This window comes from Salmo salar, chromosome 03 (assembly GCF_965601325.2).
Source record: "Salmo salar chromosome 03, fSalSal1, whole genome shotgun sequence".
NCBI classification, from domain to species: Eukaryota; Metazoa; Chordata; class Actinopteri; order Salmoniformes; family Salmonidae; genus Salmo; species Salmo salar.
Genome location: NC_138293.1, coordinates 59921518 through 59944152, shown reverse-complemented (window position 1 = coordinate 59944152; position 22635 = coordinate 59921518). Strand labels below are relative to the sequence as shown.

General features: G+C 40.5%; 3 protein-coding genes and 1 long non-coding RNA gene across 5 annotated transcripts in view; 3 read left to right on the top strand and 1 right to left on the bottom strand.

Moving 5' to 3' along the window:
- Window positions 1-243: 243 nt before the first annotated feature.
- Window positions 244-10575, bottom strand: LOC106600839 (uncharacterized). The gene is made up of 2 exons (XR_001327906.3): window positions 10439-10575; window positions 244-930 (listed from the first exon to the last, which is right to left on the bottom strand). It is a non-coding gene; the product is annotated as an uncharacterized LOC106600839 (long non-coding RNA).
- hoxb6aa (homeobox protein HoxB6aa) lies at window positions 2014-4741 on the top strand. The gene is given in 2 exon segments (NM_001139575.1): window positions 2014-2875; window positions 4235-4741. Coding segments are annotated over 2 exon segments (684 nt in total). The 5' UTR covers window positions 2014-2448; the 3' UTR covers window positions 4492-4741.
- hoxb5aa (homeobox protein HoxB5aa) lies at window positions 7186-9170 on the top strand. The gene is given in 2 exon segments (NM_001141673.1): window positions 7186-8087; window positions 8771-9170. Coding segments are annotated over 2 exon segments (831 nt in total). The 5' UTR covers window positions 7186-7504; the 3' UTR covers window positions 9019-9170.
- A 230-nt stretch (window positions 10576-10805) lies between the features above and the next one.
- hoxb3a (homeobox B3a) overlaps window positions 10806-22635 on the top strand; it is a 41996-nt gene continuing 30166 nt past the window's right edge. The window contains exon 1 of one of the 2 annotated variants that reach the window (XM_014192395.3): window positions 10806-10935. The gene's annotated coding sequence lies outside the window, so the exon portion shown is untranslated. Of the gene's footprint in view, window positions 10936-19073; window positions 19210-22635 lie in introns of those variants that run through there. The other variant, XM_014192394.3, reaches the window with a different exon arrangement.

The window sequence follows — 22635 nt, the reverse complement described above, 5'->3', positions numbered from 1 at the left end:
CTTCTGAATTGTTTATTGTGTTATGGTTAGGCTAAGTGCACTTATCTAATAAGCACTTAAAACAAATGTACAGTAAAGTAAGAGCTAAGCCAGGGGCATTTGTTATAACTTCTGTTGCCACCTCTTGTTTTCAATTCCAATCGTGTCTGTGAATTTACAAGCCCCCATAAAGTCATAAAACACTAAAACACTTTCCCCAGTGAAATAAAACAGGAACTCCAAAACACAAGACACCACAACTCGTTTACAGTTTTCTTGTATTTTAATGAAAGGCCTACATTATCACCAAGATTACAGATAGGCCGATGAAAATCTACAATCGACAAAAATTGGCCTTTTGACATTATACGCAGTTATTAACTTAGCAGAACAAACAATCGAGATGTTTAATCGTGCAAAATATACTCGTAAGACAATTATTTCCATCAAAATGCTGCGCGTAAAACCCATTTTATCCACAGTAGCAAACATAACATTTACAAGGAAATATAGGCGTATTACTACTTGACTTTGTTTCACACACATACTCATATACATACATGTATTCATATATTACAACATAAACAAAATATACAGAACAATGCAAGACCATGAAAAGAGCACATACTCACATATGCATATGTCATGCGGAACTCGGGGGACTATAAGGTAGTTCCGGGAAACATGACAAAAAGTGACAGGCGCGTGTTTCCTCCCTGGTCTGTATAAACAAATCACAACTTTTTCTCCATACAGTCAGACGCATCTTCACTTGGATTTCCGGTCATAGTCCATCTATATTCTGTAATGTTCAATGAATTGGTATCCAGTGTGTTGCTTCCCATGCAATTTGTGGACAACTTTTCTGCAGTGCAGTTTTGTCCACAAAAGTTACCAAGTCAGAGTACTTCAGCTGGCTTTACATTGCTGTTCGTATAGTTATAAGGAGACCTGCAACGAGACAAAAAGCAAAATGAGAATTGGTTCAGAGGAACAGACATTAAAGTTAGTTTTTACACAATAATAGCGCCATATCATCAGATCATTATGCTAAAATGTGCATTGTTAAGACTGAAAAAAATGGTGTTATGGTAGTTATTATTATTAATTAATTATTAACCGAGACTTAGACTGGCCCATTTCTCTGTGTACTTTAACAAATGGTCACACAATGGAGGTTTTCCGTTCACACAAAACTAAGCCAAACCAAAGGAAGCTCTGTGTCCTGGTTTGAAAGGGAACCAAAATGAAAGTAAAAATACACAGGCTGCCGGCGCTATTCTACAGACAACACTTGTATGAGGACCGGACTTATTTATGGGACTGGCTAATTTATGATTTTGTAAATGCCATTTGTAAATGAAAAACAGATCCACACCTGACTTGACTCGTGGTAGAAAAGTCAGCGAAACATGTAAAGCTTTAGAACGCGTAATGACCTTCCCAGTCAATAATTTTGAAATAAAAACCGGTGCATGAAATGTGGTCAGGGCAGCATGCATGTAAATACATACTCAGACTAGACAAATGCGGTAATAAGGAACTTGTATGATACCGCAACGTAGGCCAGAGCCGTTCAACAAACAACCAATGGTAACATATCGACTAACGTATGGCAGCTAATTTGCTCTAAACATTTATATAAGCCAGGGCTCTCAAAATATTGTATCATATTCAACTAATATAGGAATATTGTTCAGTGAAGGCAACTGTTGCAAAACCCAAAGCAATTGTAACGCTGAATATTCCAATAAATTCCAATAAATATAATAAGCACGTGCATGTTGAAATATATTGTCAAATACCCGGATGGAAATCGCTATGGAAATAACGGTGATGATAATGTGCTGTAAGAGGGGAGAGGACATATGTCATCACATATCTACTGTACTGAGCGAATAAATCAGACCACCAAAAATATAAACACAAAATATTTCAAATGCAGAAGATAACTCAAACTCCCATTGGTGCGTCTCTATATGATCTACGTGTTCAAGTCCTTTTTAATGTGGGGATTATTTGAAGGGTCATATTTGTTGTCTTGAGTGAATAGGGCCTTTACCGTATATGGCTCACCAAAGACCACAGACAAGGGGGAGAAGTGTCTATGTATTCAATTTACCACTTTAAAATTCCAGTGTGATTCGTATTGTGCAATCTCATTGGAAGGAGAGAAAGGCGAAAGAGATGGGAGAGAAAAAAACGCCTGCTCTCGGGTTTGCGCTGGGGTCCCCCGGCGCATGCAATCACAGCCCCCCCTCCAGGGTGCTATTTTGCAGGCACTGACGCACGCTATTGGTCAGCGCCTGGTCAGATGGTATGGTTTCCCTCTGTCCCGCACTGGCACATCGCCACCCAGCGCCCCCCCTCAACTAAAACCCAATCTCCGATAAACTACTAATAGCTAAACCAGTTGGACTATAAAACACAACAAATCATAAACCAAGGAAAAGAACCTGTACCCTCCCAATGAGTTCCTATTTTGTAAACTCAACTTTTCCAGTGACTCTGCCTGGAGGACAAGAGTCTTTCTTGGGACAGATACCGTTATACTCCTCCGGATACACTGATCCTTTAAGACACTATCCTGGTGCTGCCTATGGCGCTACCAGCGTTCAAGACAAGGCGTACCCATCCTCGTATTACCAGCAGGCGAATGGTGCCTATGGCCGGGCCAGCGCCGCCGGTGCATGCGACTACGCAGCAGCCAGCTTTTACAGGGAAAAGGACCCCGCCTGCACCCTCGCCAGCATAGAGGAACATTCGCTCGTCCTGAGCCAAGACCATCGCAAGACGGACTGCTCGGGGCAAAATAAAAGCATATTCGGGGACAGCGAGGACCAGAAGCCCTCGACGCCCGTTTATCCGTGGATGCAGAGGATGAACTCGTGTAACGGTGAGTCCACATTGTCATGTCATTTTTTTTTCTTCTTACGGTTTGTTTTGGTTTTTGCCTGTCTGGGCTGATACATAGAGCTCGCCTATTACATGTGACCTGCAGCAGCACTGTATAGCGCCGGAAGAGCATACAGTGGGAAATATTGTCGCTCTGGTTGTGTCTTAACACCCAGGCTGAAAGTAGAGGAAGCAAAGCATGCTATACAAAATAAAATGTACACTTTTGATGAGTCCTCCATATGTACAGTTTTCTCTCCCCATAAACTGTTATGATTATGGTTCCTATCGTCTCAAGGCTGACATTATTCACGTCCTAGATTAAAATCGCACGGCACACGAACACATCCTTGGCAACAATGGAGCAGCAGTTCCATCAAAGATGGGTTCTTATCACAAAATGGCTCGTATTGTTATTCTGACAGGGTTCCAGCTATTAGTGCTTAGTTATTCACCACAAAAAGACTCTCACTATCACAAAGTTCAAAATGTATCACAAGGCAAATACACATAGTGACAGTGCTATGGGTTACAGTTATAAATTAGGTCCGAGGCATGAAATATGATAGGGAAACACATTACACAACAATAGAGGAATAAATTAGCAGTATAAATTACATTCGAGGAATTCCGTTTCGACACACAAAAAAAAACTAAAAAAAACTCTTAACAGACAGTGAGAGAGAGCTACTCTTCCCTGACTGTCGGATATCCCAACATTTGAATTATGATCACTTTAAGTGCACCCTTCTGTATAGGCTTTTTATTGTTTTCTGTCTCTAAGCAGAAGCTGTGTATGACTTGCCAGAAGCAGTGTGGGTAAATTAGTGAATGCTTAGAATTATGATGATCAATAAAGAGCTCCTTGTTCTTTAATGTTATGATGCGCCATGGTTTGCCCCTACTGCAGGCTAGAATGTTTTTATGAAGATAAAATACGTCGTTATTAAACTTGTCAAAACTAACACCCCTTCTCTGAATAGCTTATCTTTTTGTATGTGTGGAAAAAAACTACAGGAAATAACATGATATTTCAGTTGCTTATTTCTAATGCTGGCGTTCATTGTTTGGCGCAAAAATACACCCATGTATGATTCAAATATCGTGCATATTTGTAAAAAGATATGACCTAAACCCTGTGCAATATGATTTAAGGGCAGCTTCCAGGACTATATAAATGATATCATTTTATGCTACTGTACACCACATGTCTACCAGTAAGGCGTAAATCTTTAGCAAAAGCTCACGAGTACCAGTCATGTTATTCGCCCCAAGCTCTTTCTCCTCGGACACAGCCTGTCTATATCAGTGGTATAAACACAAGTTAATGTTTGACTCTCTCTTCCCTTTCTTTTGACAGGGACCTTCGGTAACCCCGGTCGAAGGGGTCGTCAGACGTACACCCGCTACCAGACGCTCGAGCTGGAGAAAGAGTTCCATTTTAACAGGTACCTTACCCGGAGGCGCCGTATCGAGATCGCGCACGCACTGTGCCTAACAGAACGCCAGATCAAAATTTGGTTCCAGAACCGAAGGATGAAGTGGAAAAAAGAGAATAAACTGATCAACTCCTCTCAGACCAGCGGAGAGGAAGAGGAAGAGAAGAGGTCAGAGTAAAGAAGAAGACAAAAAATGCATAAAATGGCTTATGGCATCTTCGGATATCCTACACATATGAAGATACTACCTTCATATGTCCAAAGTTTCCACCGGTAAAGTTGTGTTTGGTAAATTTGTTGTAGCATTCCAGAAGTTCACTTAACTGTCTATTTTTGTTATTGTTATTGTCATTTTATGTTTCTTTTTTTTAATCATGATTCTGGTAGCCGAATGGCAGTGTTTTTGTGCGCTGATTTAGGATGTGGCCCCAAAAAATGATTGGTCATGTTTAACGAAACTATTTGAAATATATGTCATATTCGTGTTCATATTTAAACTGTATAGAAATAAAAGGAAATTCTCCTTGTATGGTGAATTAATGTATTTCTTTTGTAAGTTAAGTACCCAGCCAGATCGAGTTGTTTTGTTGACTTGTTGTATAGTTTCATGGGGAGAACAAACTGATGGACTGATAATTCAACACTACCAAAAGGCTGGGTCAAAAGTTTATATTTTATGGATTTTATACGTGGTTTATGTTTGTGGTTTTGTCACAAATAGGTATCTACTTACGAAATCATTCAATAAAATGTAATAATTATTCAACCTGTCTTGCACGGTCTGAGCGAGCATACTTTACAGGTCTTTGAGATTTTGTCTGTGCTTAGAACGCCATTTTCAATAAGTAGACTAGAACACATTTGGCTCAGGAAGTGAAATAGGCCTAGCCCTATATAATTCACAATTATGTCCAGAACAAAACTTGTGGATAAGGTTTTGAAACAGGAAATCATAGGAAAGCTAAATTCCTTTCTGGAAAACGTATTTTAAAGAACTGTCTACCATTTGGCCCTGCATAAAAACAGCGAGCACCGTCCATCTGCTACAGTTATAAAGGTATGCGCAAACACTGACTTGGTCATAAACCAAGGTTTGCTCTTTCACAGGTGTATGAAACACACGAATTTAAGTTGAACCGATGCAAGTGAATACTTAAGGCTCAAACAGTGACAGCAAACTGTGCGAGGCTGATTGAATGAATGGCTGGGTGAGAAAGTTGACCTGTCCGCACAGACACTCACCCAAACACTCAAGTGTCCATTCCACGACCCCCATGTCTCTCAATGGTCACGTTTCCCTTTCCAGGTACCATCAGTGTGACATTTCATATTCAATAGAACCCTCGGGCCTGGTATTCCCTAGTAGATAATTACACACAAATGATCTGGAAATTGTCTACCGACAACCTCCCCAGTGTACATGACACATAAAGTAGCCAAGACATCACAGTGTTGTCATTTGGAGTTTGAAGGAAAACATCACAAATACATATGGGGGCTACTTGTGAGCTACAGCAACATCTATAGAAGTGGGTCTTGCTTGGAGTAGACTGATATTCTCCAGGCTTCATGTTACAGATGTACCACACACACTTAAAATAGCCTCATGTGTGATATGTGAATACGTAGAATACATAAGTGTCAATCTGTATCCCCTTGGAGATAGTCTGGACTATTTCAAATATCCTTTTCCGGTCTATATGTAAGCATTAATGTATGTTCTGTATAGGGGGTGGGGTTTACATATCATGGTACTCATAGCCTACATGAAATAACTTGCGCCTTTCAATCAACAAACCATAAATCAATCATTACCGTAGATCATGACTTTGCATTCCTCTCGTGAACAGCAACACGTTTCCAGTCAATAACTTTGCATGCATGGTGCATTAGAAAAGAGCATAAAATACATACACAAATGATGTGACGTCGAAACAACGCCTTTATTTCCTTTCACGGCTAGGCCTACTGACCGACGACATTTTACTTACAGGTAAGAAACATTACCAGGTGTGCCGTTAGCTTAGACTGAAGGTTTACTATTCGCGTTAGAGTCTAGACCGAGTGTGTGCTATGTTCTAAATACAGACCTTTCAGACGTCCTAAAAATAGTCTCGTAACCTCAAATTAATAAAACAAAAAGGGAATTATATATTAATATGACTAATATCACAGTGTTCAATATCTATCAGGTATTTATTATTATTATTATTATTATTATTATTATTATCTATGATGGAGAGCCAGTGGTGGTTCTAGACCATTTCAACTGGGGGGCCAAGCTGGGGCCAGTTGTACTGTTAGAGGGGTCAGTTACATTAGACGTTATTGTTGTCATATCGTTTTCTTCACATTAGCAGGCAAAATACAATTTTCATAATCATTAAAAAATGTATTTGCATTTTCTGTCTAATAACGGATGTAAAAATGTGTTATGTAAAAATTATTTCATACTCCACATTTAGGGGGGACACAAGGGGGTCCAAAATTGTTGTCACAGGGGCACTACCCCCCCTCCAGAACCGCTAGTGTGGAGAGCCAGTGTGACTAAAATATTACGAGACACTTCCCCTGAGGATGGTCGAATGAACAGGACTCTAAAATCGGCATCATAGCTATAAACGTTATTAGCTGTAGTGTGTGTTGGTCTACTGTATTCATATTCAGTTATTAATGGTGCATTTATTGCCACGAGCCCACTTCTTCTCCCATTGAAAAGGTTAGCAAAGACGCAAAATGATACTGCGATCACAACAACCGATAAAGAAAGTTATGGGGTAACAAATCATTTTTATTCTTTCCGAAAAGAGACCTACATCCTAACTAAAACTCCTTCTCCAAAGTCCTTCTTTACTGCATTAAATTAAATTCCCAGTAGGTGACGCTCTCAGCCAACACGGAGCACAACCCTGCAATGGGGAGGCACACGTTGACTTGAGTCTAACGACTCCCATCTCGTCATCATTTGTAACCATAGAGCATGAATTACCTCTTGAAGTCATCAGTGAGAATTTACGACTGGTCAACAAAAGCACGTGATTCTCAAACGCACCCCCACCCCCATATTTGGCCGCATACATAGCAAAAACGAAGTACAGTGCATTGCTATAATTCATTAATACATCATAAATCGTGAAGCACAGCGTTATAACGACCAAGATCTACAAATCAAGCCCTCTAAAACAACCTAAATGAGCTCTTACTTTGTAAACTCGTTCTCAGGGCGCTACCCAAATGGCCCCGACTATCAGTTACTAAATTATGGAACTAGCAGCAGCGTTATGAACGCCTCGTACAGGGACTCCGGCACCATGCATTCGGGCTCTTACGGCTACAACTACAATGGGATGGACCTGACCGTCAATCGTTCATCCAATACTGGCCACTTTGGGGCTGTTGGGGATAACTCCCGGGGTTTCCAGTCTCCCGCTCCGGAGACGCGGTTCAGGCAGCCGTCAAGCTGCTCGCTGGCGTCCCCGGAGCCGCTGCCGTGCTCCAACAGCGAGAGTCTGGGACCCAAATGCTCGTCGCCCCCTTCCGACCAGAGCGCCTGCACGACGGGCAGTAACCTCACCAACACCACACATTTCACTGAAATAGACGAGGTGAGCGCTTCCTCCGAGACCGAGGAGGGCACCCATAGAGCCAGCGCCAACCCCGCCGCCCGGACGCAGCAGAAGCAAGAGTCCACTGCAACCTCCACCACCACGGCATCGAGCGATGGCCAAGCACCACAGATATTCCCTTGGATGCGGAAACTGCACATTAGCCATGGTATATAGCCTACGTGATGTCTATCTTTACACATTTTGATACCAGAAAGGTTGTGTTTTGTGTGTTCGTTTTATCCGTTAGCGTTTCCTCTTGTTGCTCCTGACGGTGCCTTTATTTGAGCAAATTCCACAAAAGCACCATAAATCTGTCAAGAGGGTAAGCCTCGCAAACTGAGGGCTAGGGAATGGAACGGGGTGAGAGAGAGAGGGCAAAGCGGCAGGAAGATGTAAAAGTTGTTGTTCCTTTGAAAAGTTAAGCTTTATTACGTGTGGGAACTTTATTACTGCAGGGGGGGGAGAAGAACGGCAATAAAATGTGGAGAACGGAGAAAGCCAGTAGAGAAAAAGTTGAGGGATGTATTAAGGACAGTGGCTATTCAGGAAAAGAAAATAGTAATGTTGTAACCAAGCATGATCTTTGTAATGGGGAATAAGATGCCGAGTGAAAGGAATGCATTGATAGCCTAAAAAAAAGACACAAAAATACCTTAATACAGCCGGATTAGGCGTGTAAGCACCATTTGGGGTAGTTTTATGTGCAGTGATAGCCGTAGCCTATATCGGTCGTGTGTTGTGTTTACAAACGTGTGCTGGTCAAAGTTATTGAGTATTTGCTTGTGTTATGCTTTTGGTGGTTCTTTCTCGTTAATGTTTATCCCCTTGCGTTTTATCCATGCTATTCAGATATGACTGGACCAGACGGCAAAAGGGCCCGAACAGCGTACACTCGCTATCAGACGCTAGAGCTGGAAAAGGAGTTCCATTTCAATAGGTACCTTACCCGGAGGAGGAGAATAGAGATAGCCCACGCGCTGTGCCTCTCAGAACGGCAAATAAAGATCTGGTTCCAAAACCGAAGGATGAAATGGAAAAAGGACAATAAACTGAAGAGCATGAGTCTGGCTACTGCAGGTAACGCTTTCCAGCCATAGACGTCACGCAAGTAAATAATACACTACGAGGGGTGAAAAGAATACACACGTTCAAAATAGTTTTTAAAAACACTATAACTGAGTACTGTACAGCGCGGCATCTTTTGGCATGTTGTTGATGTTTTAGGGCAATTTAACTTATACTGTGGTACTGCTTCTATAAAAACAGTTCATATTCATATGTTGTTGTCTTTTTAATACAACAGTGATTATTGTTTGGAGGGGGAAAAAGAAAAATAGATATAAATGCCGTCCGTTGTTATTGTTCTAAATATCGTTTATGTGTCAAGTGCTATGTTACTGCTTTCTTGAAAGTTGGCATGTGAGCTCTTAAATGTTATAACTTATTTACAAACTATAACGAATATACTTTACGAGTTTACAGCTTTAGAGACTCCTCTGCCCAAACATGAAGTTAAGCTGTTTTAGACAGGCCCCTGTATTGCTTTAGGAGGAGTCACCGTGTGTTATATATGATCACCTTCATGTTTTCATACCATTGTTTGAATCATATCTTTGGATTATTGTGTCATGTGTTTAAATTACTCATTTATTTTTTTGAAAAAAGGGAAACTTGTATATACAAAATCGTGACTAGAATTCCCGTATCCGTTCATACGTGTGTATAGTTATATTCAAAATGTAATTGTATATTATTGGATCATGCCTATGTTCCAGAAAGGATGTATATATTACACATTTTTCATGTGACCAATTGGCTATTTGTATTGGGCAGAGTGAATGACAAGTGTGTGGGGGAAAATGACAATTGTCATGTCGGACTGCCTGCCTGTAAGCATTTTGCCAATAAGCTTTTTGTATTTGTTTGTAGCTTACCTTGGAGTACAAAATAAAGTTCCTCATACTCAGACCAAACCCCTCGAGCACACTGCTTGTAATTCTCTACCCCCTGCCTACCTCACAAACGACCCAGCTGGGGTCAAACACGCATCAAACTCCTAGACCCCATGTCTACCCACTGTCCAACCCTGGTACACATGTATCCTGCTTTGTACGACATCAGCTGTCAATTCGTCTCAAAACCGTATCAAAATACTTCGGGAATATGTCTTCCAGAAATACAGTCGGCCAAATGATAGGCTGGAGTTAAGTCATAAATTGAACAATCGCAGTTACGCATTACGCACAAGGACATGGCCACTACTGCAGTCATTCTCATGTTTAAAATGCAACCTGAGGGACATGTGGCAATCCCAACGACAAAAAACTGAAACTGAACTAAAATACACACCGAGCACACACTCTTGGCCCATCTCTTGTTGACAAACGTTGACATCCAAAACATGAACGAATTTGGCACTTTTCTGTAATGATTTCCTCATTGTTAAACGGTGCCCCTCCTGTACAAATTAGTTTACGTCTCACTTTCAGTAAACAAGCACTGAACTTTCAAACTTACCGGTGGGTTCTCAACCGTTGTTTCTGGTCCTACGCTACTTTTTAGAGCCGAGTAAAGGTCCTGCCAAAAAGCCCCATCTGCCCGGCGTTGCCTGGCCAATTGCGTTTTGAAAATTTGCTTTCCCCTTTGGCCAAACTATACCAAAAGAAGCTATGACATTTACATGTCAAACGGATGAGGGTTTTATCTTGAAGTTAGATCGTAAAAATCGCCCAGGCCACCGACAGATACCCCTTACTGGCTCTCAAAAGTCACGTGGGGTCCATAAAGTTAGTTTTATGGTTTTGGGGAGTTGACAATATATATTTCACATTCTAGAATGCAAGTGACGGTTTAACTGCTTCCGAGGGATTCTAAAGGGTCAGTAGTTAGACAAGAGCTCTGTAGTAGGCCACTGCCGTGCCCTTGTCTGGTACACACAATGTCAGCGCTCCGGTTCGAACCATTTCAATGCGGAAAATGTAGCCCGTGGACTGTATGAATGCACCAACTGCACAGTAAGTCCAGTTTTAAGGCTTATTTGGCTGGTGGCTAGGCCTAGGGGCAAGGGAGGAAGGAGAGGGGAGGCATCGTGTGTAATGACTGTCATTTATTTTACTCTCAACAGTGGTATTAATATGGTGCTGAATCTCTGGACCTTCATATATTTCGGGTATTTTAGTTAGGCCTATCTGCTATGTGTGGGGACATGTGATATAGGCGTCATAGATACATGTGTTTATGTGTGCTTGTGTATATGCTTTAGTTGTGTATTTGTGGATGTAACTATACAAACCTTGACCTCTGCCTCTGAAGGAATTCATGTAGACTCAACTGTTGAGGGAGGTTACTTAGACATATAGCCTGTCGTTTTTTTATTGTCATTTTGCATCTATGAAATAAAGTTTTGTTGTGGTATACACTTTGACATCCTGATTCGGAAGTATTGTTATTAGATATAAAAGTATTGAAATGTTCTTGTCAATAATCTCATAACGTATTAATACATTTAAAAGCTAAGGCTTTTAAGGTGCTTGGTAACCTGGAGTGGAGTTGCTTCAGCCACAGACAGATTGCAGCATAGGCTACTCGACGGTCATGGCGATGGGTCCTTAGACAGTAATAGAGCTGTGAACAGAAAAGAGAAAAGTTCAAAGTGGTTATTAATATGAATATGAGCGTGATATGCGTGATTATGGTTGTACATTGTTTCTACCTGTCTGATTGGAGGATCAGATATGCTATTGGGATTATCCAGTGGGCAATAGATTACTTTTACGCACACTGGTTTAGTGTATGGAATGGATATCAATACCAGCAATCAGAAAATGTCACCAAGTCCACTATGCCAAATTCCATGATTTTCATAGGACCACACACACACACACACACACACACACACACACACACACACACACACACACACACACACACACACACACACACACACACACACACACACACACACACACACACACACACACACACACACACACACACAATAATGATATGCGTCCTAGAGGTACAAGCAAATCTTTGTTCGTACCCTGCCCAAGTATTTTCAAGCAGGGAGGGTGTGAATAACAAAACTGGATGCGAACATTCACATTCGACCCCTGTATCAAAATCTCCATGTAGGCAGGACTATTTCAAGGAACAAAGCCTTGAGTTAAAATCCTTGAGATATATTCAATACCATGGAAATGGCACTTCTGTATGACGTATGATTAAATCATGTAAATTGTTGAATAGTTGTGTCAAAGCGACACTTACATTTGAGACCAACTGTAGCTGAACTGTAAACTTTAAACTCTAAATCATTACATGTCCTTGTGTAAAGATCTTTATCGTGGAATCTCTGGCAGTTACTGTCGTTCAAAAAAAACAGAGGATACAGACGTCATTATTTTAACAATTAATAGCTATGTAGTCTACCCAACCGCAACAGAGATAGCCTGGCGAATCAACGGCTGCTAATAGGGAGGGATTTTATTTCGGAAGTTCCTCAGAACTCGTCTACACATCTCCAACTGTCATTAATTATTTTCTCTCAGATCTATCCCAATGTATTTTCAATATGGCGACGACTGGCCCTCTTCTAGTATTTTCAACCGTCTGGACAGTTGTTGTTTGTAAGGACAGTTGTGCGTGCACATAATGCAAAATATTAAGAAAAAAAACTTCTTTACGCAGTGGAATATTTACCAGAAAAGTTACTCAGAAACAGCAATTTTAGTTAGCATTATTCATATTCATGACAGGCCAAAATTAATTCACAAGGATATGAGGTTTTATATGTCTAATGGCAACTTTTGCATTTGATAATCGGAAAATGGAAAATCCACTATAGGCTTCTCTATGAGGCCTATTTGAACTTCTGTTCATATGACGAATAACAGCATATCGAACTATGAGTAGACATATGTAAACACGTTATTAATGTTTAGTTTCACAAGAATACCTATATTACAATAGCAATTGCCAATTAGTTTAATATCAGATTATTTTCACTGAGACTACATTTAATTCCACTTTCTCTTTTCACAAATATGATCAAAATCAACAATGCAAAATCAATCATATATTCAGCTGTTGGGAAGCGTCCCATACGGTAGACAACTTGAAAATCCAATATTGTCCAGTGGGATCTTAGGCCTAGTTCATGTGTTTTTTTAACTCTCAATCCTCCTATTTATATATATAAAAAAGGAATATTGGGTTTCCGGTTTATTTTACTCTTGGCTCGTGGTGTGTGTGTGTGTGTGTGTGTGTGTGTGTGTGTGTGTGTGTGTGTGTATGTGTGTGTGTGTGTGTGTGTGTGTGTGTGTGTGTGTGTGTGTGTGTGTGTGTGTGAGCGCGTAACAGACCGAGGAAGTTCCAGCCAGTAAACAGGAAGGCGAAACTCTGGTCGCGAGGAGAGGTTAGGGCTTCCATTTCATTTTTCATTGGCTTCCTTTTTATAATGATAGCCAACAGTCGGAAGGGCTCTGGCCAGAGGCCTCAGCCGGTCACAGAAGTAGTGCGCGACATATGCATTTTTTCCTCTTCAAAGTTGTCAAACGGGTTCACCGACCTAAACCCCCACGATGTCGACCGCTTAGTTTTTTCATCATCCGTTTCCCGTTTATGTAGGCTACATGTACTTTTTGAACAGTCAGAGGCTTAGCATGAGCATAAAAGTTTGTAGATGTGTGGGTGAGTAACTGGGCGACAGCTTTTTCATTGCAAGGTGTGTGTGCTTTTACGTGTGGGTGTGGGGTGTGTTTTGGTTATGTGTAGGCACAACATGAGAGAGCAAAGAGAAGCGTATCGGTAAACGGGTATGACAAATTGTATTGTGGTTTTAACAGAAATTCTGTTGTGTGTCACAAGCCTTCAATTTGAGGCGTGTATATAGTCAATTTCATTTGAGTTTAAAGAGAACATGACTGACCTAAATAATCTTGAATTATGACTGAAATTTGTAAATGGAATTTGGAGAGTTGCTGTTGCTTGTGTACCATATGAGCACGACTTTCCCTTTTGTCTGTGTCTCGACTGTTATTTGGTATCACAAAAACCTCAAGATCTTTCCGGTCTTTTCGATGCAGGACCTGGAACATTCGTGTGCCACATTTCGAACGTTTAAATTGCCATTTGAAACCGCGTAATGTGTTTTGCATATTGATAGGGGTAATCTGGGCGCATATCTCATCCATAATGCATAGGGTGTCACCGCGAGGTCAGCAGACGAACTATTCAAAGCGAGCTCTGAGTGCGCAGGCGCAACCACATTACAGCAAGCCCATCAAGCGCAGCTATGTACCATGTTTACCAACCGACAGGGGGAAAAGGAATGAAGTAAGTTGTTCTTATTTACCTATTGTTTACCCGCTTCTGTATCCGATTCTCAGGGTGAAATGGGGGGGGGGGCAAAGGCAACGAAAATATCCTAAACGTGTCTTGCACGTGGGCCATGTAGTCTCCACGTTTGAGAGAGGACTTCAACGGAAACGCGCTGAGTACTACTATAAATCTGTTTGCAATTGCAGGCTGAGCAAATCTGATATTCCTTGCGTTGAGATAAGAACTTGATAACGCCAAATCCTTGTTAATATTCGCTAAGATTTATGATAATGGGATCACCCTCCTGCAAATATTTGAGGTTGTATATCACCTATATTGGATGTGTATTCCATGCATGTTGAGGTTTACTGATAACTGGAGGAAAGGGAATCTGTACATCATTTCATTACTTCAACATATTACCTTCGACGGGCTATTAATTCATTCCAGAAACCGCAAGTTATATTTGTGCAACTTTTCTAATTCTTATGTAGGCCTATGTATGTGCTTTTGTTTTGCATATTGCAGATTTGTAAAATTTATTTCACTTCTAAACTAGATGCTAATGGTTTGCGTCTTTCAGTTCTATCTATACAATAACAATAAGTAGTATTATAGTTTAACAATGAAAGTGGGCCATTACTGATCAAAATGTAATGTGTGAAAGACAAGTACGATATACAGGACTGTTTCATGTGAATACATATCGAATCTCAACCTTTTACCATTTGATGTCAGCATTACAAAGCATTTGTATTTTCCCATAAAGTTTAGTTTACTATGGTGATCTTATTCTTCCTCGAAAACCACTTTACCATAATCTAACCATCCACCACTAAGTAGACCTACCTATTTTCAAAAATACTTATACAACTAAATATCTTATTTCTATCTCCATCAGGCGAAATATTTTCTGGAGAAGGCCTTAAACCACAAACACAAAAAGCTAGATGTCTTCCCCTTGTAGTTATTTTTACACAATTAGATCTGTGCCAAGGAATATTCACTTTACACTTTAAATGCAACTCTCTCCCGTCGCCAGCAGAGCCCGCTTTAGACCAAGTTCATAGCCACAAGAGAGAGTTGTGAGTCCGCTTATCTTCTACCCATCCAGCGCTTTGACCATTTGAAACGTAACAGTCGATAACCTAAACACTGTTCTTTACTAAAATAGCCCTCTCAACTGCGTCAAATTAAACTTTGATTCTATAAAGTGGAGACCACGAATCGAAACAGTCTTACTACAATACAAACAACAATTCACGTCAGACTGTCTATCTCCCTGTTTTTCGTCGCTTTGTTAACTACACGAAGAGCTGGAAAGGCAACCAGAAAATAAACCAGTAGTGTCTGTTAAAAGCAGTTCTGAGATAAGAGCGTAAGCATCGTAGTCTCCCGGTCTTTCTCTTCTCCCCTGAAGCTCATAAAGGAAGTTGAATACAGTATTGGTAGAATGGCTGTATAGCTGCATGGGGTCAAACAGTTGAGGGGTCAAAAGTTTACGTCGTGCGTGACTCTGCAGTCGGCTGTCGACTCTGTATTGTAGACCAATTGCTTGGTGTCAATGGCAAAGTGGGAGAGGAGAGGGAGGGATAGTGAGGAGGGGGCGCGAGGGAGGGGGCTGTAGATTGTCTCATGCGCAAAGATGAGAGAAATGATAGAGAGAGGAGAGGGATAGGTGAAGGGCTGACCTTCGTGGTAACAAAACAAGCCCCAGCGCGCGACGGAGAGAAAAATGGACGCTTAGATTGAGGGAAGAAACGGAAGGATTTGGTGACATTGGGGGTCTCTCACGCACAATGCAGTTGTTTGCTCTCCCCAAACGTCCTGTCACAGGGACAGCGGGAAATATCTAATGGCTCGTGCAATAGAATTGTATTTATTCGAAACAGAATCGAACATTTTGTCTGTTGTTGTGGTGGTCTAGTTTACCTTTTGGCAAAGCATTACGAAGAGAACGAGAGTAAACTACCCATACATAAAATGTATGATGAGGAATATTGATCATTTTCTCTAAAATAGCTCTTCATCGTATTGCAATTAAATGATAGAACCACACACGTAGCCTATGTTAATTCGTGGGCGTGTTAAAAAACATCAACATATAGGCCTAGGTCTAGAATTCTATAGTTTCCCCCTTTCCAGCATCGGATAATCCAAATAATGATAGGCCTATCAATTAAGCACACTTCATTGACACTAGCCTATATATTTCCGTTTGTGTTGCATTCTTTCACTGTCAGACATTTAGATAATAGGCCTGTATGAGGACACTTGTCAGTTGGAAAAATATGGGAAAGGACAAAGTAAAATGAATGATTTTCTTCATCGTTATTAATTCTACTCTTCTAATACTACAACAACTGCAACTATTATACTTGTATTAGTAGTAGTTGTAGCAGCAGCTGGCAGTTGTGATGTGCGGTAAATAATGATGGTGTTAGTGTTACTGCCATGGTGGAGGTCAAATTATACAAATAATAGGCGATAGTACAGGCCTAATAATACAAGTTGTGTTAAACTTGAATGTAGTGAAATATCTGAAATCTCTGTATGCGACCTGCGGTTATGGACCCCAGGGCCCCCCCTTCCTCTCTCTGTGCTTATCAGCGCAACGCCGTCAACAATCATCTTTATCTTGCTTACCATCTTAAAAATCCCTCACCTTATCTGATTTTCCGCTCAAAAATAATGTGCACGGAGACATCTTGAAAAACGAGTCTTTAGAAGGTTTATGTTACGGCTGGAATCCTTATTGAGCAGGTTCATTATATTTCCAGACGCTACAATTGCATGTGATGGTTTTCCCCTCACAAATGTGTTGGATTGTTTTTGTTCATGTCTATTTTAAGATAATGTATTTTGGAACCCCTGTAACAATTTAAAAACACAACAAAGTCTGTAGGCTACTAAAGGCGTATTGCAATGTAGATGATTTCAAAATTCAAAAGAAGGAAATCACCCTCTCTGTTGAAAAAGTAAACGTGTCACTTCCACAAAGAACTGCAGTAAACAGTGGAAATACAAGGAAAACATCCCATTCCCCCACCCGGAGGAAAACAACAGTTTTCATTTCACTGCGAAAGAATGGGTAAAGGATAGTGGTTGGCAGAAAAGGGATGTTTAGACAACGTTTTGTCCACATGGTGACAACTTTCCCTAGTAAGAATATCAAAGTTAAATACCTGGAATAAGGCTATCATGCAATCTGGTTGACCTTTGGAACCCTAAAACACCACCCTTCAGCAAAGTCATCAACAAATAGGCCTCCATTCCTCTTTACGTAAACCTCTTTATCTACGTCGAGAAGTTGGATGGGTGACTTTGGACATATTGTTGGGGTATGCTTAATGTTGGGGGGAGAAAAGAGAGAAGGGAGAAACGAGAAAATTGATAATTCAGTAAATAAATAATTACGTTATTGACAAACATTTGGCCTAATGGTAGAGTTTAGGATGATATAATTCTGGTTGGTCGGTATTTTGGCAAACAAATAAGTGCATAAGTGGTGAATAATTGTGTTAGAGAACATATCCCTATTGGAGTTCATCCGGAGTTCACTGAATTAATTTCAATTCCATTGTAGCTTGTGCGGTTGCCTAGCAGGGTATTGCCGTGAATATTAATATCTGCAGTTTGCACATGGCTAGAGAAAGACAATAATAAATGTAGCTATCGTAGCTTTACATTTTTCAGTACGTCAAAAGAATTAACATCGAATGATAGCAAAGATTATTTCATTTCTGTTGAGCCTAAACACGACGCGTGCGTCCTTAAAATGTCCAATGTAGGCCTAGTATATATTTAGATGAAAATAAGACTAAAAGTGAGCACATATGTTAGATCCACAATACTCAATAAATCTAGTGTAAGGAAAGGGTATCGAATATCCTCAACTGCATTTACTTAATACTTTTAAATCGACAAGTAGCCTAGTGCATTTATGGTGAAATATAGGCTATCAACTAACAATCAATTGAATAATTTATAAAATGTTAAACAAAACATATAAATATTTTAAACAAGATCGATTTCTAAATGTTATTCTACATTAACAATATTGTATATCACGGTTTGTTAACTGCACATTTGGTTCCCCCCATTGTGCACAGGAGATGCTTGAGTATGCTTGAGTTGTTTTTCGGGCTTGGAAAGCCTTTTTGAATGAGCCCCCTTCCTAGTCCATTTTTCTTCAAAGTAATGACCTGGGCACAATTCTATATGACCGAGCAAGCTATGCATACATTACTATAGAAGTTGCGTGTGGGAGAGACCCAAAGAAGGGGTGAAACGCAGGTCAGCACGTCTAACAAATATTAAAATGTCCTCGGACTCTTGACACGCCTTGCTGTTTAACAAAGACTGCCAAACTGCGAGATTAATACGAAAACTTGAGTCCACAACAAAAATGCCTTAAAGCACCCGGTGGTTTGTCGCGTTCACAACAGTAGAGGGGTAATGTGCATTTTATTTTTTTAAGATGTATTAGGTGGCATGCGGTGGTGTTGAGCGGGGGGATAGACTAGCCCTCTTTTGTCGCCCACCGCAAGGTTAAAGCGACTATGTCGCATTCGTTCTACTGATGAAGTTGGTCTCCTGCTGTTTAATCGAATTATTTTCTTCCTCTTACAGTATGTGTAGTCTACGCGTCGGAGATTGGCTTGCGCCCTTTGGATAGTTTAATGTCCGCCTGCCCATTGTCGCCCTATGCTACCGGAGTGAAGCCTAGGCGAACACCGCGGAAATGAGAGGGAGTTTCACGCAGAAAGGTATCACGGAGAGGTCACGGGCTAAACCTGTAGCGTTAGAGAAAGGAAAAGGGGGCTTCGGGGCTCACGGTACGGCGAAAGAGAAAGAAAGGCTTGGAGAATCGACAATAGCCGGAGCAAAGACCGCGTCCTGTGTGCAGCAGGAGAGATGGGGAAAGGAGGGAATCGAAGACGAGATGAAATGTGCCAAGGAGAGAAGTAAGTAAGAAATTGGCGCTTCATTTACATATCGCGGTGTTCTCCATAGAGCAGGTGCTTGCCTGGGCGGACCACGTGCTTTGCACTGCGGTGAGTGGCACTGTTCCCCCTCCTTTCATATTCGGAGTAGTTATGACTTTAATTCAACCCATTGAGGCGCAGGACCCTGAGCACCGTGTGGTATTTTGGGGTGAATATTTACCTTGGCTATAGTTTGTGGGCGCTCTGCTTGAATGCCTGTCGGTGTACACATTAACCCCCGAAGGGGCAGATGGCTCAGGGGTCCCAATGCCGTTCAGATGGGATGGTTAAAGGGGGTGAAGGCGAGGTCGTGGACTCCAGGGGGTGAAATGGCTAGAGTGGGCACGAGGGCTGGACTTTCTCCCTTATGCTATGAAAACATATAAGGTCCTATTTTTGTGCATTAGAATTGAATCGCATGACATATGTTTCTTATACAGGTATGATTGAGACTAGCTGGATTTATTTGTTCATATTGTCCACATTGTATATTGATTCATTCAGCCGTGATATAAAGACTTCCTGCTGTTTTGAGGAGTAAGAAATAACAGAGTGAGACAATGCAAGAAAAGGACGATTTGAGTATTCAGGACATTGTTAAGGCCTATTTGTGAATTAAGCAGCCCAACGAATATGTAAACGCTAGGGGTGCTAAAGATTTCGTAATATAGATTATTTTTTTCCTCATTACAAAGTATGAAATGAACAAAGAGAATTTTGGTATAGAGAGGTTCACTTCGATTCCATCTCCATTTTTTCGTTTTTCTGAAATTACGTTGGCTTTTGCCCAGTAATAGTTTCTTAAATTGAATTTGGTCCCAAAATCCATAACAAAGAACCCTTGCGATTTCTAAACAAAGACCCATCCAAAGAATAACCTATACTCATTGATATAGGAACACTTTGATATATATATATATTTAGACTAAAATGGACACATGGGATTATGAAATATCAATATGCCTACCTTTTGCTTGTTTTACCGCTCTAATTTATTGGTAGCCTATTAAATAATGGCACAATATAAGATATTTCAAAATATTTTAATTCTCCATCATATGAGAAGCCTATCACTGGTATCGTGTTAGATTATTAAATAATATTTCCTCATTAAATAAATAGCCTATTTGAATATGTAAAAAATATATTTTCATTATTGCAATTTATTTCAAAACCTTTGCATGTGAATCTAATTTGAAATGCCTCTTACAGAGAGGATGGTTTGGGAAACATGCTTGAGGTTGTTTGGAGGTGAAGGTCTTTGTCGAATGCGTATGTGCAATATTTTATTTTTGGAAAGTAAAAACTGTACTCAGAGACTATTTCACATGTAGCCTGGGCCTATCATTCTCAGAGGTATCCTGTACACACATTTTATCCGAAATATTTCAACATCGTTTGATACGCATGTTAATATAACTCTGTAAGTCATTTTACAGATTTTACAGATATAAAATGCCAACGCAACCTATTCCTATTAGGTATTGTTTACAACACATTTAATAACACACATTTAGCTCTCACAATGAAGTCGACATCAAATGGTCTACTCTGGTAGATTGTTGTGGTTCTAAATGCTGTCGTACACAGGTCTTACCTTGATAGTATTGATGATATTTTATATGGTCAATATGTTTGCTTCTTCGTAAGGTTGGAGTCTTGAGTAGCCAGAATTAGTATATGTGTTTTTTTCCAGGACGTTTCAAATCGAAATGAGAGACTCTGTGCTTGTTGTGAGGGGGAAAACTTGTTAAAAAGGTCGTAAATTCTGCTGTACTGCTTTAAGGATGTGAGAGGAGTTGGCCACTTCTTCCTTCGTGCATATTTTATTGTTTTATATACCCTACATCCGGATATCGCCGTTTGAGTGGTGTTTGCCGGTGACTTGTAAACAAAAATGACCTGTCATAAAAAACAAATGTTGTATTACAGCCTGGGCTCGAGCCTCGGTTGACCTTTCTGCAGTTTGACTCACTTGATCTTTCTTGCTATGTGTATCGTTGCTTGTCAATATTGTGTACAGTAGTCGATAAACAGCTGGCACTCTTATCATCCCGTACACCCTCAAGTTTATTCACTTGGCTTTTGTTCGCTCTGCATTGTCAAATAGATGACTGGCTTCGGTTATAAACGAGCTCCCCTTTCTCTTTTAACTGTAGAAGGGTGAGCTTCAGTCTCCCCCTGAAGATGAATATTTTTTAAACCCAATTATTTACACGGATTTGCTCTTAATGTTCTTTTGTGGTTACCGAAAATCACAATGCCGTTCACCTATTGTGCAATATATTTTGGTGAGTCATGATATGATGTATTTTTCTAAACATAAATGCATGGAAGAAACAAATGTGAATTTGTAAAGTTGGTCCCTGCACATCACCAGCTAGCTATGTTTGCGAGCATAGCACCTTTCATTAAGTAGTGCTTTGGCACATTGCTGACACACTTGAAGGAAGCTTGCTTTGGCCGTAGCACGTTGATACCTCACATGACGCAGTCAAGGTGAGCAGCCCCTTTCAATACCTGTCCGGAGAATACCTGTCATCTATATATACCCTGTAGATCCGGATTTGTGTGAACAGACTCACGGTCACAAATTCATATCTAAGGGAGTATGTAGTTGATGTATACACTACAAGCCATCGATGGATACAGACGACTGCCAGTTGATGTTTATTTGAATTGTGTTGTACCATTATGATATATTATCCCAGTGTAGGCTAATGGGGTGAGATACTTTGTTATTGCTTTTCACTGTTGATAATTTCAGTAGAAAAGGTTAACCGAAAGTTATAATGAGTTTTATTTGCCATGTTAATCTGTCAAGTGCTGTGATTTGCTTGTCTTCCACTGAAAAGCGTTTTCACGGTGCCACCATTTCGATTGACAAACAGTCAATTTGGACAACAAAGGAGTTTTATCGCATGTTCACTCACCATGCATGGAGGCTTATTCCAACGATAACATTGCATGGGTTAGAGAATGGAGTCCTGATAAGGACCACAACTATTATTCGGTTGGCAATGCAAGGGCGCGTGGTCTCAATTACTATGCAAGGTAGGTGTGTAAATTGTTGTGCAGGATAAACGTGGTGTTTAGGGGGGACTGACGGTGAACTCGCTTTAATACAAAGGTCTAGCTGTGATTTAGGAGGCTTTGTAACCTGAATTAGTTGATGAATTTTCTATCGATCCTAAACAAGCCTAGATTCATCTCTGACAGCCTTCTGCTGCACGCAGCGCACGCCAGGGCATTCTCTCACCGTTATTAGGGAGTGCATTTAAAAGCTTGGCAAGAACGAGCACACGGCATCACTTTTCCCAGCCCTTGTTTTCAAAAGCTCCAGCCAAAAGAAGAAGAAAAAAAATAGTGAGTGAATATGGCTTAACTATCAAGCTTGGGACGCAA